We start from the raw sequence: 15,607 nt of genomic DNA, 5'->3' as shown, positions 1-15,607 counted from the left end.
AGATGAAAAAAGCTCAGAGATCGAATGACTTCTCCACGATCACACAAGAGCCTTGGGGTCTGTAAGGAATCTAGCGCGGCCCGCGTTGGAACAGCAGCCAGCAATGGCGGCTTCATAACGTGGCCACCTTCTCAGAGACATGACGAGGCCCGTCACCTAGCGGCGGGTTCAGGCAATGCAAGAGAAGCCTCTTGAAAAAGACTCCGGGTACTGCGGCGTCCAGGAGCCAATATGTTCTCGGTTCGCTCAATTAACTCCTTTTTTCCATTGGGTCTTTCTAACTGTCAATCAATCAATTGCCGAGTTTTTACTGGCTTAGCTCCAATCATTCTACTCAATTTACTAATAACATGCTTCTTTCCAATAGCATCTTTACGTCGTTAAAGCTCCGCCTAAGTCTGACAAATTTAGCCAATTCTTCTATTCCATTGGCTGGACCCGGCCCCTCCTCTCGAACATCCTGTTCGGGGCGGAAGTGAGAGAGCCCTTATTCCTATTGGCTTAGGTTTGCAATTGGCGGCTGCCTCTCAAGTCTATCAAGACAACGTCAGCTCTCCGGAAGTACAGTTCCGGAAGGGGCGGGCTTTGTGAAGATGGCGGCGCCGGTGAGTGTAGTGTGTTTGCTTCCTCGGCTTGGTATTGTGGACGTTTGGTTTCTCCTCAGTTTCTCGAGGCAAATTATTGGGGCGAGGGAAGGGTGGTGATGGAAGTAACTCCAGGGTGGCGTCCTCCCTGCCACAGCGGGGCAAAAGCAGTAGTAGGGAGACGGGGCTGGAGTTACCGCTCCTTTCCAGTGACCTGAGAGGCTGGCGGGCTCTGAGGCGAGGCTGCATTTGGGCCGGAGTGGGAAGGCAGGAAGTCCGGGGTGTTTGAAGGAGAGAGGGGGCTTTTCCACTTAACACGTTTCGTCTTATAATCCTGAGGAAAGAATGTTTTTTCTTTTCTCTCCCTTCCATAGGAGGTGCTGGAGTCAGACCTGCCAAATGCCGTAGCACTTTTGAAAAACCTCCAGGAGCAGGTGAGTAATGGCACCCCTTTGGAATAGATTAGTCACGAATCGGCTTTGACTTTGTTTGCCGCACCTCTAAACTTTGGTGAGTTGGGGGCACATATTTGAATGACCAGATACAGTAAGAGCAAAATGATATAATGAAAACCTTTTCAGGCTACAATTCAGAGTAATTGATTTCTGCGTCCAAAGGAATACAGAAAACTCCAGAAAGAAAGCATCTGAATCAATTTTCTTTATTCTTATAGTTAAGGAAACCGATGCCGAAAAAGGTGACACGATTTGCCCTTTGGGTGCCTAGCTCATATACGTTTATATAGTTCTATGAATTGCAAGTTCAACCGGTACAAAGCTACAATGCCCCCATCACCACTGTCCCAGTCCCCATCCCCTCCCCCTGGTTTGGTAAGATGGTCTCTTTAGCTTTAAGAAGAGGTGGAAAGGTTTTTCTACCTTTTGAAGAAGTATCAGAAACCATCTCTCCTATACTTTCCCAGAACTGAAAAGATAGTGGTGTACTTTAGGAAGTGTTTCAGATAATTTTTAGGTGGCATTGTTTAGCTTTTGCACTTCACAGCTCACAGAGATAACTTGATTTATTCTAATCAGTGGTTTTATTTGGATTACTTTCAGGTGATGGCTGTCACTGCACAGGTGCAAGCTCTGACCAAGAAAGTTCAAGCTAAAGCCTATCCTACAGAGAAGGTAGGACATACTTGAAGAGTAAGCACCCCTTGACTTGATGTTCTCAACAGTTCTTTCCGTTGTAGATTTATTGAGTGTCTTGTATGTCCTTAGTGCTGGAGCTTTGAAGATGAATAAGGTCCAGTTTCTGTGCTGAAGTCTAGTAGAGAAGGCAGGTAAAAACAATAGGTATAAGCAGTAGCAGTCATGATGAGCGGCTGTACAAGCTGAGGAGCAAGATTAAATAAATATCACAGAGCAAAGGGAATTAGGGAAGGCATCTCAGAGAGGTAACAGGATTGTGAGGAATAAATAGGAGTCAGAGGGATAGAAAGAAACAGCATGTGCAAAGGCACAAAGACCTAAAAGCATGGTGATATTCTGGGAAAGGAGGTAAGTCATAGTGTGCTTGGGTGTACATTTTGTGTGTGTGTTGGGGACAGAAAAGTAGTTACTCTGTGTGAAGAGCCTTGTAGGCCAACTGTATTTCATTTAATATAAAATGCTGTTAATTGGGGACATATCACTGACTTTATATACTGAGCATACAATGTTGCTTGTTAATCTATGACATAATGCTAAGATACCATTGATTTAAAGATGTATCTTGGGCTTCCCTGGTGGTGCAGTGGTTGAGAGTCCGCCTGCTGATGCAGGGAACACGGGTTCGTGCCTCGGTCCGGGAGGATCCCACATTCCGCGGATCGGCTGGGCCCGTGAGCCATGGCCGCTGAGCCTGCACGTCCGGAGCCTGTGCTCCGCAACGTGAGAGGCCCGCGTACCGGAAAAAAAAAAAATAAAAAATAAAGATGTATCCTGACTTCAGAGATGTTAAAATATAAAAATGATGTGTATCTTAAAATTATATATGGTAGTTTTCAAGTTAAGGTCTTATAGAACCTTCTCAGGGACCATTGAGTGTGGGGCAGTATAGAAGGAGGTCTCTGGGGACTTCCCTGGTGGTCCGGTGGTTAGACTTCGCCTTCCGATGCAGGGTGTGTGTGTTCGATCCCTGGTCAGGGCGCTAAGGTCCCACATGCCTCGCAGCCAAAAAACCAAAACATAAAACAGAAGTTTATTGTAACAAATTCCATAAAGACTTTAAAAATGGATCACTTCCAAAAAATCATTAAAAAAAAAAAAAAAAAAAGTCTCTGGATCCCTCATACCTGCTTGAGCTGGAAAACTTGGGTGTTACCTGTTTTATGTATTGAGCTTTCGTCCTAAGATATCATTTAAGCAAAACATTCCGTAGGTCAACAGAAATAATGCAAATCATTATAGTAGGGTAATAAAAATCATTGAAGGATTTTTAAGCATGAGATTTATTTTTGGCTGCATTGGGTCTTCATTGTTGCGTGCAGGCTTTCTCTAGTTGGGGCAAGCGGGGGCTACTCTTCATTGCGGTGCGCGGGCTTCTCACTGCGGTGGTTTCTTGTTGCAGAGCACGGGCTCTAGAGCGCATGGGCTTCGGCAGTTGTGGCATGCAGGCTCAGTAGTTGTGGCGCATGGGCTTAGTTGCTTCGCGGCATGTGGGATCTTCCTGGACCAGGGATCGAACCCATGTCCCCCCTGCATTTGCAGGCAGATTCTTAACCACTGAGCCACCAGGGAAGTCCTCGAATTTTTAATGTGTCTTCTTTTTGCCTTTTCTTTCTCATTATTCATTTCCATTCTTTTTTTATTTCTCATTTTTTAATCTTTGCTTTTTATTTTGTCTTTCTCTTATATACTTGTAACCCATTAGAACTTGACAATGCCCAAGCATGTCAGAAGAGCCTATTTCTCAAATTCTTGGCTGTCTTTATTCTGGTATCATGCTTTGATCCATTTTAATGCCTTTTTGAGATGGGCTGTGCACGTGTATCTTAGATCACTATATATTTATTCATTGAACAGATATTTATTAACCTTCAGGATCAAAGACTTTCAGTAGGTGCTTTTTAGGCTACAAAGTGCTTTCATATCTTATTTGAGCCTCATAATTACTTTCGGGGGTGGGAAGGAATTACTGTTCATATTATAGATGGGGAGACAGAGGTCATAATTTACCCAATATTTGACTGCTAAGTGCCTAATTCAAAACTTGAACTCAGTTTGTCTGTCTTTAAATCCTTTGCTCATCCGCCTGTAGCATGCTACTGTTGATCTCAAGAGCTTAGCATGTTGGTTTACAGATACCTAGGGCTTGGGTGTTGGAGTCAGGCTGAGTTTGAATCCCAGCTGTACTCCTATTACTATGTAATCCTAGACAGAGTATTTAATCTGTCTGAAATAGGTCTTCTGAGGGCTGTGGACTTTTTCATTTTCGTTTTATGCAGTCACAGTGACTTTTTTTTTTTAATAACTATAGCTTAAGTCTGCTTACACATGTTACTTTTTTTATTTAAAAGAACCCACTTATAATTTATGATTTCCTGCCTGTAAGTATAATACACTTTAAAAAAATTATTTTTATTTATTTTTTGGTTGCGTTGGGTCTTTGTTGCTTCGCGTGGGGTTTCTCTAGTTCCTGCGAGTGGGGGCTACTATTCATTGTGGTGTGAGGGCTTTTCATTGCAGTGGCTTCTCGTTGCAGAGCACACGCTCTAGGCACACAGGCTTAAGTAGTTGTGGCACACGGGCTTCAGTAGTTGTGGCTCGCAGGCTCTAGAGTGCAGGCTCCGTAGTTGTGGCACACGGGCTTAGTTGCTCCGCGGCATGTGGGATCTTGCCAGACCAGGGCTCGAACCCGTGTCCCCTGCATTGGCAGTCGGATTCTTAACCACTGCGCCACCAAGGAAGCCCCTAATACACTTTTAATTTTAGAAAGTTTAGAAGATACATAAAATCACAAGAGAATTAAAAATCAGTGTAATCACCATTTTGAGATAATCACTGGGGTACATTTTTTATTTCGTTGATTGTATAAGTAATATATGCTTGATGGAAAACCACTTTTTCAGTACAAGCACTCCATTTCTTGCTTTTCCTCATCTCATTCTTCAGGGGTAGCAGTTGCTAATTATGTTATTTTCAGATATTTTTCTATACATATAAAATGTGTATATTATACTTCTCACCTCACCCCCTTAATTGGAACCACATTATTCACACTTTTTATATAGTGTAGAAAGTGTGTCGACATAGATAAGTCCATGTCAGTATAGTATGTACAGGTCATTGTTTTAACCTATATTATATAATTCCATTGTATGGGGATAAAATCAGTGACTGTTTTGGTTAAATTAATTTAAAATTCATTACTGTATGGAGACATTTTTGATTGTCACAACTTGGGGGATGGCATCAATGGGTGGAGGCCAGGGATGCTGTTGAACATCCTTCAGTGCCCAGACAGCACTCCACAGCAAAGAATTATCTGTCCCCCAAATGTCAATAGCTCTGAGTTTGAGAAACCTTGCTATAGTCATTTTGGGGGATACTTTATTGATTTTCCTGCTCTATTGTCATACAGTAATTCTCTGAGTTGTGCTTCTGTTGTGTTAGCATAATTTTCTCTGTGGCCATTTTAGGTACAGCCACTTCCTTGAGACTACTCCAAATACCTTATATGAACTGCATGGAAAAAATTATCCTGTTCTTCCTAGACTCTCCTCCTTATTCTGTGGTTAAAAGTGAATTTGCATCTCTTACTGTTTGATTCAACTCAGGGTCTCAGCCTTTTGGAAGTGAAAGATCAGCTGTTGCTAATGTACCTTATGGATCTGAGCCATCTCATTCTGGACAAAGCCTCAGGAGGGTCTCTTCAGGGACATCCTGCAGTTTTGAGACTGGTGGAGATTCGCACGGTATGAGGCATTTGTTATCTTAGAGTTCTGCGTTTCTATATCCTGAACTCCAGGACTATGACACAATAGCTCTCATTTAAGTGGGTGTTTAAGGGAGGAAACCAAATGAAAAAAAGCATTTTTGTCTTCATTTGCTCTACTTTGTGCATATTTTAGGTGCTTTATCTGACAACTTAACATAGGGACTTTTGGTGTATGCTTAATTTTGAGGAGGACATGTAATCCTATTTAACCGCATTATAGGTTTTGGAAAAGCTTCGTCCTTTGGACCAAAAACTGAAGTATCAAATTGACAAACTGGTGAAGACGGCAGTGACAGGCAGCCTCAGTAAGTGGGGGAAGCTGTAAGGTTATGTGTGGGCCGTTCACAAAGTTCCAAATCTTGTAAAATCTCTTGGGTCTTTTATTTTAGGTGAGAGTGACCCACTCCGTTTTAAGCCTCTTCCCAGCAATATGATGAGCAAGGTAAGAGGTTGCATTATCCTGATTTTCCTGAGGAATTTAAGCCTGAATGAGCCTTGTAATGCTCCTGGATCTCCTGGGATTCTCTTTTTACCGTTGATTCTCAGCTTGTGCCTTAGAATGTTGAATGTGAGATTCCCCTTTCTCCCTCTTGTTTGTATTCCCACCTTCCCAGAGTACCTCAGCTTTGGATTTTCTTATCGCTTGTTTGACTGACGCTTCCTAAGTTTGTGGACATTATGTTCCATTTGTAGTTGAGCTCTGAGGATGAGGAGGAAGATGAAGCAGAGGAAGGCCAGTCTGGGGCTTCAGGGAAGAAATCTGGAAAAGGGACAGCTAAGAAATATGTTCCACCACGCTTGGTTCCAGTCCATTATGGTATGAACTGTGGCGGCTGCTTCCTCAGCATGAATTGTGTTTCTCTTCTCTGTTCTGGGATAACCCTTGCTGATTTTTATCACATAGATGAAACAGAAACTGAGCGGGAGAAGAAGCGCCTAGAGCGAGCCAAGAGACGGGCATTGAGCAGCTCTGTCATTCGTGAACTAAAGGAGCAGTACTCAGATGCTCCAGAGGAAATCCGTGATGCTCGGCATCCTCATGTTACTCGACAGAGCCAGGAGGATCAACATAGGTCCGAGTCCTTGCAGTTAGAAATTTTTTTCTATGTTGTAGAGACCTGTCCTTTTGCTTTGAATGATGATGATTAAGTCTGATTCCAAGAGAACCTTATCTAGAAAGTGGAGTGCAAAATTTGGTGTGACGGTTTCTAAGAGTTAAGGGTTTGAAGTACAGAATAGGAACTAGCGGGGAAAATGTCTTTTCTTTTCCCCCAACTGTTCAGGCTGAGCAAGTGCTACATGGAGAAGAATATATGCAGTTCCACCTAGTAGGATTTTAAAGTTCTGTATTTCACTATCACTGATCTTTATTTTCTGCAGAAGGCAAGAAAGTCACGCTTTTATAATGGCATGGAGAGTGCTAGATAAGTTCAGGGAAGAAAAGTAGAAAAGCAGTTATAAGTTGAACACAGACTCATCAACTTTGCCCAGGTGTCCATCTCTACAGTTGATAGATTTGAGTGAGAAGGTTCATGTAGAGGATCCTGTTTATGGAGCTGGAATATAAAGAATTTTCTGATATAGTTTAAGTATTGCTGTGGATGGGCTATGAGTTCATCTCTGGGGAGGAGGGAAGTTCTAGTGCAAAGAACATTTCATTGAGTATTGAGCATTGAGTGTTGAGCACACAGTATCACCTCAATAAATACTATAGTGACTTGCTATGAAATTTCTTGAGAACTGTCTGAACGAGGGGTGAGTAAACACCTGGGCCCAGGTTCTTAGCTGCAACTTTCTGCCTCTTTGGACTGAGCATACTGCAAGTGGTGTCTGTGTTTCTCTGGCAGGATTAACTATGAGGAGAGCATGATGGTGCGTTTAAGTGTCAGTAAGCGGGAGAAAGGACGGCGAAAACGAGCAGATGTCATGAGCTCACAAATTCATTCCCTCACGCACTTCAGTGACATCAGTGCTTTGACAGGAGGAACCCCTCATCTTGATGAGGTGAGGTAGTGATACAGTGGTGGGAGGTGACCTTCATGCTTTCAGCTAAATGTATGTGGGCTTATTACCGTGAGGAACTTGGGAAGGGACACTAAACTTGGAAGCTCACCGCCATTCCTTCCCTTCTCCATGTATCTCCAGGATCAGAATTCTGCTAAGAAGCGGAGGAAGATACCTAAGAAAGGTCAGAAGAAAAAAGGTTAGTGAATGGCTAGGACTTGGGTGATCAAGTGCAGGATGGGATTTACGAATTGGGATGCCAACTCCGGATTTGCCATCCTAGGTCTTACCAACCTTTATAGTATCTCTTCCATACTGGGTGTTAATCTCTTTAGAGGTGGGCATTTGTTTTTTTCTTTCCCGAGATGAAATCAGCATCATTCACAAAAGAGATTTCTGGATTCTATTTCTGAAGGCCCCACAGCTCCTGTTCAGGTTTCCTTAAGTTAACTATGAAAGTGTCATTTGAAGGAACCATTATCCCATTTCAGTTTCCATCCTGCTTCTAGTCTTTTGTCCTGGGAGGATATAGAGAGTATTGCTGAGGGAACCCACTCCTATTGAGCCCTTCTCTCTAGATGTCCTTTTTTTCTGTCCCTTTGGCTTTTCCCAGCTGTCCTTTGCCTCATTCTTGGTTTCCCTTCCTTTCAGGTTTTCGGAGGCGGCGGTGATTATGGGTGTATGTATTTAATTTATTTTTTGTCATCCTGGGATACTTCTAATTTCACTGTATGTAGGTTTTTTCCTCTGAATTCATTAATTATTTGCTCTGGACATGTGGAAAGATCTTTATTAATAAAATCGATTTTACTTACGAATTGAAGCCCCTTTTGCACATGTATTATATGACTGGAATCACTGGGTATGGGGTATTTTTGGTGAGAGGGTGATGGAAAAGGGAAGGATGAGGTTTTGGGGGGAATAAGAAAGTTTGGCTTTATATGGTTTTCTTTGATAATACATTTTCATCAGACACTAGAAATTGGTTATTTAATCAAAAAATATTGAGAGATTAGAGTAGTATAATCCACTCTTTCAACCCCACATTACCCCAAGTTCCTATATTATTTGTTATAATGATAATACAGATCATCTGAAATATATGGATTTTAAGATTTATTAATATATCTTGCTGGCCACCAGGTGGCATTAGTGGCTCAGGAAACCTTTTGTGCTTGACTGTAATCAAAAGCTAGATAGAACCTTTTCTCATTACCAAGAGTTATTCTTGTCTCCACTTCTCTGAATGTTTTTCCTTTCTTTCTAAAATAGCTTGCACATAGGGCTGATCTTAGGTCAGTTATTGAGAGTTAGAGTTTATCTGGAGAGAACAACAGTAGAGTGAATGAGGAGTGTGAAGAATCAGTATAGTCTTGTGTTGTTCAGCCTCTTTGACCCTCTTTCAACAAAGTCTTCAGTTTACCAGTGAGCAAACGCCAGCCCTTTTACAAAGAGCTTGTGAAAGAATGCCAACAAGCAGGCAGACAGAAAATTCCTGAAGACCAAGAGAATGAAAACCCCTCAGTCATATCAGCCCAAGTCAGGAGACTGGTGGGAGTTACATATTTGAGATCTTGTATTCTGTTCAGAGAATGACTTCTGTTAGTGAGAGATCCCTCTGGCCTGGGATAATTTAGAAGGTAGAAAGAGGGACAGGAAGAGAGTTGAGTCTAGAAGTAATTCATTGGAGTTAATGATGTGTCATGGAGAGGGATATAATTTGGATCATTACATCAGTAAAACCTAGTTGATTATAAGTCCTATGAATTTGTACTTATACTGGTCTGCCCAGTGGGGTGGGGGTCTGTTTTCAGTCAGCTGTAGCTTGGTAGAAAGTAGTTAAGAGAGACAACCCAGTACTGTCTTCTGTTAACTCTGTGATCCTGGGCAAATCATGTGACATCTCTGGCCTTTAATTTTCCTCAGCTGAAAAGTAAATGTATTAGACTGAATCTCTGAGATTTCCTCCAAACCGAAGAGCCTAGAGCTGTTTCTCATGGATGATAACCAAGATGCGCTTACTTATGGGGCCTCTGACTTAGTCCCTGGCTGATCTGAGTGACCCTGATGTGCCCAGAGCCCTCATACTTCCATCTCCTTGAGTGAATCTAAGCAAAGAGCCTCAAGAACATATTTAGAGATTCTTTTTCCTTTCTGGCTGAACTAACTGGACAGGAGGTTAGGACTACTACATTCTCTTTTTAGGACTACCTATTGCATTTGCATCTAGTTTATTAAGGATATTTGGATTGTGGGAACTGCCAAGGAAAAGGAGATGCTTTTTTTTTCAAAAAGATCTTAACTTTGTGTTAAATACTGAGCTAAGTGCTTTATACTTAATCCTTGCAAAATATATGTTATCTCTATTTTACTAATGAGGAAACTGACAAACTTAGGTTATTTATTTGCCCAAGGTTACGCGACTAATGAGTTAGAGAACCAGTGCTTGGGGAACACAGTGGGTGGAGGACTGCCAAGTGTCCTGGGGTTTATGAACGTCTTCAGGATTTTGTTTTTCCCTTTTTTTTTTTTTTCTCTTTAAAAATATATTGGGGGCTTCCCTGGTGGCGCAGTGATTGAGAGTCTGCCTGCCGATGCAGGGGGCACGGGTTCCTTCCCCGGTCTGGGAGGATCCCATGTGCCGCGGAGCGGCTGGGCCCGTGAGCTATGGCTGCTGGGCCTGCGCATCCGGAGCCTGTGCTCCGCAGCGGGAGAGGCCACAACAGTGAGAGGACCCATGTACCGTAAAATATACATATATATATAGATAGATAGGTAGTTTATGACCTGTAGCTCTCCCCTCTTTTCTGCACCATTTCTGTTCAAGGCCTTGCCTTCAAAGAAACTACAAGTTCCAGACACTATTCTGGCCTTTTTGTATTATAGGAGTGAACTGAACACACAAAAATCCCTGCCTTTGTGGACCTTATATGAATTGAATCCAGTCTTTAGTCTTAGGAAATCTTGTTATCCCTGGCCTTCTAGATGACAGGCGATATTTGAAAGATGTTTCCAACAAAAAATTGAGTAATTTTGAGAATATTTGCACTAGAGTCATCAAACAATGTTTAGAGTCCATTGTTGACAAAGTTTTGCGTGGATTCTCAACCTGTAAAACAGGTATAAGCTAGGGTACTGTGGTAGAAGCGAGGATGAGGGGTCCTGGAGCTTTGAGTTCTCATGGCCCACTTTCCCCAGGATTTCTGAGGAGCTCCTAGGAACCTTTAGAACTCCATAGAATGTAGTTTAAAAATCACTTTTACAGGGCTTCCCCGGTGGCGCAGTGGTTGAGAGTCTGCCTGCCGATGCAGGGGACGCGGTTTCGTGCCCCGGTCCGGGAAGATCCCACATGCCGCGGAGCGGCTGGGCCCGTGAGTCATGGCCACTGAGCCTGCACGTCTGGAGCCTGTGCTCTGCAACGCGAGCGGCCACAACAGTAAGAGGCCCGCGTACCGCAAAAAAAAAAAAAAAAAAAAAAATCACTTTTACAGTAGTAGGGCAGGGCAACTGAGAAGATATCAGGGTTTCTTTATGGCTGTTGTTTGCTATTCTTTCTCTTATTCCTACTCAGACTTAGTTCTCTGGTTGTTCAGACCACACGAATGTCAGATTTCATCAGTGCAGTGCTAACAGCAGATCACTTCCAATGTTCACTAAGTAATGTATATCGTTAGTGCTCATGGACACTTGTTCAGTTTTATCATGTGATGGTAAAGAGAGTCTTAGGATTTATTATTACTTGTTTTAATTAATTTTATTTATTTACTTATTTATTTACTTATTTTTGGCTGTATTGGGTCTTCGTTGCTGTGCTTGGGCTTTCTCTAGTTGTGGTGAGCCGGGGCTACTCTTCGTTGCGGTGGGTGGGCTTCTCATTGCGGTAGCTTCTCTTGTGGAGCACGGGCTCTAGGCGCCTGGGCTTCAGTAGTTGCGGCTCACGGGCTCTAGAGGGCAGGCTCAGTAGTTGTGGTGCACAGGCTTAGTTGCTCTGCGGCATGTGGGATCTTCCTGGACCAGGGCTCAAACCCATGTCCCCTGCGTTGGCAGGCGGATTCTTAACCACTGCACCACCAGGGAAGCCCTATTTTAATTTATTTAATCTGTCATTATTAAAAATATGAAGGATCCTTCCTCCCTGGAAGTACAACAAATACCACTGATCACATTTCTTTCTCCCCTCCATTTGCAGAGCTTTTGCATTCTCTCTGTCATTGTTTCTGCCCCATCCCCCCACCCCCTAGGTCTGTTTGACTGGTGGGGGAACCCTTCCTTTTCCTTGTCAGAGCTTGGTGGCTCCCTGGGGGTTTCTAATGATGGTTGAGAGTTTCATGGCAGTGCTGCGAGGAAGCAGCTGAGTAAGGGGCATTCATTGCCCCAGGGAGGGAGCTATACTCCACCATCCTGTGGGGAAAGGAAATCACATGGAAATAAAGAGAAAATCTTTTCTCCAGTACTGATAAGCCTTAGTATTGTCATCTGAGGGGGTGGGAAGAGGGTTTGATCAAGGCCTTTTTTTGTCTCTGTAGCTTTGTTTTGTTATGATTTTATGAAGGCTTGGGCAACTGTCTGTCAGGAGTTCACAGCAGTCTTCATGGCTACCGTATTAGAAAAACATGTTTATGAGGGAAGGATGACTCGATTATGTCCATTTTCAGCACCATGGAGAGTTCAAGCTTTCTCATCTTGTTCCTTGCCTTGGGTTGGTGGAAGGTACAGAGCTAAACCAATCCATAGAGCTGCCTGGTGTAGACCTGCCCTTATGCATAGTGTAGTTTATCTGTTCCATCTCCAGTTCTGATTGGTACGGATTGAGTGTGAGTCACCAACAGTCCTGAGTATCCCCATCCTCCCTGGGATCTATTAGGTGTGTAAACCTCAGATTCATGTTGAGACTTATCCAAGGATTTGGCTAATTTGACAGAGACATATGGATGAAATACTGCCTTCTGCTCTATTGGTAATATCATTCGTATTGTGATGCACGAGGTTTTTAACAGCCCATGAGAAAAACTCTGTCTGTCTCCCACTCTTCTTTGCCTTCAGACCCTTGAGGAGACTGAAAGTTGCTTTTTCATTCCTTGGGCTTGGCCTCTTTTTCTGCCTCTGCATGGAGAAAGGCATCATTGATCTGGCTCTCTGCCCAGTCTTGCTTTTGTATTTCTTTGATCTCATTGTTCAGAGGGTCTCAGAGAAGCCCCAAGAGCCATGCCATTGCATGTTTAAGCTATTGATGCTTTTGAAATAACAGAGCGTCGCTGTGTAAGAAGTGTATTAAAGGTCTGTCTCAAACAAATTTGGGTCAATAGGTGGCAGTAGTCACCTAGTCCCGAGGCCCCGACACCCCCTGAGTACAAGCACATTTAATGGCCGTTATATTTAAGGTTGTGAGAAAGGAGGTCACATTGAAATAAAAATGGGGAAAAAGCAGTCCCTTTTGGTGGGATCCGGGAAATGCTGAGCTGTGCTGGGTTACTTCTGTGGAGGTGTTGTATGTCAGCTGTGAAGAGCACTGGCAGGAAAGAGCGGGGCCTCAGATTGGGCAAGGACTAGGTGGGTACCAGGGCTTCTGAGAGCTGGAGTGAGACTGTTAAATGAGGACCTGTTCTGAAAGGATAGAGTCTAGGGTTGGGGGAGTAGAGAGAGGGAGAGAGGTGGAGGAGGGAGGGGCAGGGCTGTGTGAAGGGACCACGGAAAGGGTGGGCTCTGATGGGGAGGACTGCAGTTAGAGGGGGAGGGGTAGGCTGCTGCAATACTGCGCCTATCTAATGGGGGAAGGGGCCAGGGAGATATTGGTCTGTGCTGAGCTGCATTGGCTCCCCTCCCCCACACTTCCCATGGAGCCAGAGCAATGCTGGCAAATCTGTCTTCATGTATTTATTATTATTAAAAATGTGAAGGATCCTTCCTCCCAGGAAGCACAACAAATACCACTGATCACATTTCTCTTTCCCCTCCATCTGCAGAGCTTTTGCATTCTCTCTCTCTCCTCCTTCCTACCCTACCCCCGCACCCACCCCCCAGGTCTGTTTGGTGGGGGGGGACCCTTCCCTTCCCTTCTCAGAGCTTGGTGGCTCCCTGGGGGTTTCTAATGATGGTTGGGAGTTTCAAGGCAATGCTGGGAGGAAGCAGCTGAGTGAGGGGCATCCATTGCCCCAGGGAGGGAGCTATACTCCAGCATCCCGTGGGGAAAGGAAATCACTTGGAAATAAAGAGAAAATCCTTTCTCCAGCTAATGAAAAAAGAAGCGGGAGCACACATGCCTTTCAGTACCTGGCATTCCTCCCCTTCCTTACCCGTCTCTTTTCTACTACCTGAATTCTGAGAGGGAAACCCCCTTGGAATGGAAAAAGCCAGGAGTTCTCTGTCCCCCTCCCTTACCTTGTTAAATCTCTGTCTTCCCAGGAGAGCCATATAGCATTTAGTCTTCTAGCCCGCATGTTGTGTTACTGAGAGGCTTGAAGGGCAGAAGCCATGACTTCTCCCTCCCCATCTGCACCCCAGGTTTCCGTGCCCGGCGGGGGCCTCTTTTGTTGCTGTCTGTAACCCTCCGCCATGCCCATAGGTGGTGCTGCTGTTGCTCTGCTTGTAGGGTCCTCCCCTCCCCTGGCGCCCTCCCCCTTTCTCCAGCCCTCTACTGCCTGATTGTTATTCCACCAACGTCTCCCCTACTGTTTCCTTTCTCAAATTAATTTTGTGGCGCTCTTTTTTCCGCAGTGCCGTCTTCTTCCCCTCCCCCTTGCTCCAGCTCCCTTGCTTTCTCTGTCTCTATTTCTCTGTAGGATTTCCATCTCACTCCCCTATCTAAAATCTACTCTTCCTTACTCCCTTTTTTTTTCTTTATCTCGTCTGCCGTTGGCATCTTTCAGATGACTCATAATTAAAAGGGGCCACGGGTGAGAGTGACTTGGAAGAGGACAGGGGTGGGGAACTCAGGGGTCAGTGTTAAGGGCTAGGTGAAGGGAAGGCCGAGGCTCTGGGGAGAATGAGTGGAGAAGGGAAAGTACACATACCCTTTGCTGTCCAAGTCTATTTAGTGCCTGGATTTTAGATAGAGTTCAGCTGACAAGGGACCTGGTGTTACCTGAATCTGTAGAATTTGGTTCCACTTGCTGGGAAAATGGAAGATGGGGAGTCACAGGAATTCAGATAATAAGGGCTTCATCCAAAAACTTTTGGTTTAGATTGCTAAGGATAGCTGTGCTTTTGTTATCCTGTATTTTGTAGAATCTGGAGGGAAACCATGCTCTAAAACCTGTCCTGTGATCCCTTAGGAAATGTCCTGTTTTTGATCTTTTGAGTCCTCAGATGGTCCTTGCCAGGGCAGCTGTGACGCCTATTTGGTGGGAAACCTGGCTCCCTGGTCACTATTGAGCACAATTCTGGCTGTAGAACCTCATTTTTCTCTTGGGACTACTTCCTCCTCCCATCATTCCATGTCTCTCCTTTATCTCAGCCAAGTTCATGGGGTTCTGCACTCAGCCATAACTCCCTTTATTTGTTTAATCCTTCCAGAATATAACCCAAATTCACTAGAGAGTACCCTCGCTCTTACCCTGCCTTGCTTCTTAACTTTATCTGGAGAGTGCTCATTCATTGTGTTGACTACTACAACCCCTCAGCTAACTCAGCGGTGTTGTTGGTTGTAAAGTTACCCAGTTTCTAGGATGGCTAATTTTCCTCTTATTGAATTATTTTTGTGGATTAATAGCATCCTGGTAGCTCCCTGGATAATAGTGCTGAGGCTTCACCTTGTGTATGGCCTAGGAATTGCCCACAAGATGGATGGTGTGGCCTGTTTCCGTCATTCCCTGGTGGGAGGAGATCTTCCTTAGCATAAATGGCAGCCTCAGATTGACTGGCTTCCATTTTCCTTGCTTGTGTGAGTCAAGGCTAACTCCTAGACTGCGGAGAGAGGCAGAGCCCTGGAAAGAGCCACAGTGCAAAACACCACATCCTTCACTTTATTACCTGAGCCTTGGAGGTACCTGTGGAAACCTCTCTTTTGCCTGCCTCTCCTGCCGTCTTAAGGTGTGTATATTGGTGGAGACAAATGGGCCAGTGGCTGCTTTGTTTCCTCAGCTGATTTTCCTGCTGTC

The 15,607-nt window shown here is 44.2% G+C and overlaps 1 protein-coding gene across 1 annotated transcript; it reads left to right on the top strand.

The window, feature by feature from the left end:
* The first annotated feature begins 566 nt into the window (after positions 1 to 566).
* NGDN (neuroguidin) lies at positions 567 to 8,334 on the top strand. Its single transcript, XM_059055683.2, has 11 exons — positions 567 to 605; positions 959 to 1,018; positions 1,643 to 1,714; positions 5,347 to 5,484; positions 5,728 to 5,812; positions 5,897 to 5,949; positions 6,201 to 6,324; positions 6,412 to 6,580; positions 7,355 to 7,511; positions 7,653 to 7,710; positions 8,163 to 8,334. The coding sequence occupies exons 1-11, from the start codon at positions 594 to 596 to the stop codon at positions 8,180 to 8,182; spliced, it is 948 nt and encodes a 315-aa protein (XP_058911666.1). The 5' UTR covers positions 567 to 593; the 3' UTR covers positions 8,183 to 8,334.
* The last annotated feature ends 7,273 nt before the right edge of the window (positions 8,335 to 15,607 follow it).

Source organism: Kogia breviceps, chromosome 3 (genome assembly GCF_026419965.1).
Source record: "Kogia breviceps isolate mKogBre1 chromosome 3, mKogBre1 haplotype 1, whole genome shotgun sequence".
NCBI classification, from domain to species: Eukaryota; Metazoa; Chordata; class Mammalia; order Artiodactyla; family Physeteridae; genus Kogia; species Kogia breviceps.
Note: the sequence above shows the minus strand (reverse complement) of the source record. Positions and strands in the feature narration are given on the sequence as shown.

What these genes read in the sequence shown, in the direction of transcription:
- NGDN (XM_059055683.2), top strand. An exon ending in TGAAAAACCTCCAGGAGCAG is followed by an intron (nt 1,019 to 1,642) that starts GTGAGTAATGGC and finishes GATTACTTTCAG; the next exon opens with GTGATGGCTGTCACTGCACA. An exon ending in GAACCCCTCATCTTGATGAG is followed by an intron (nt 7,512 to 7,652) that starts GTGAGGTAGTGA and finishes ATGTATCTCCAG; the next exon opens with GATCAGAATTCTGCTAAGAA.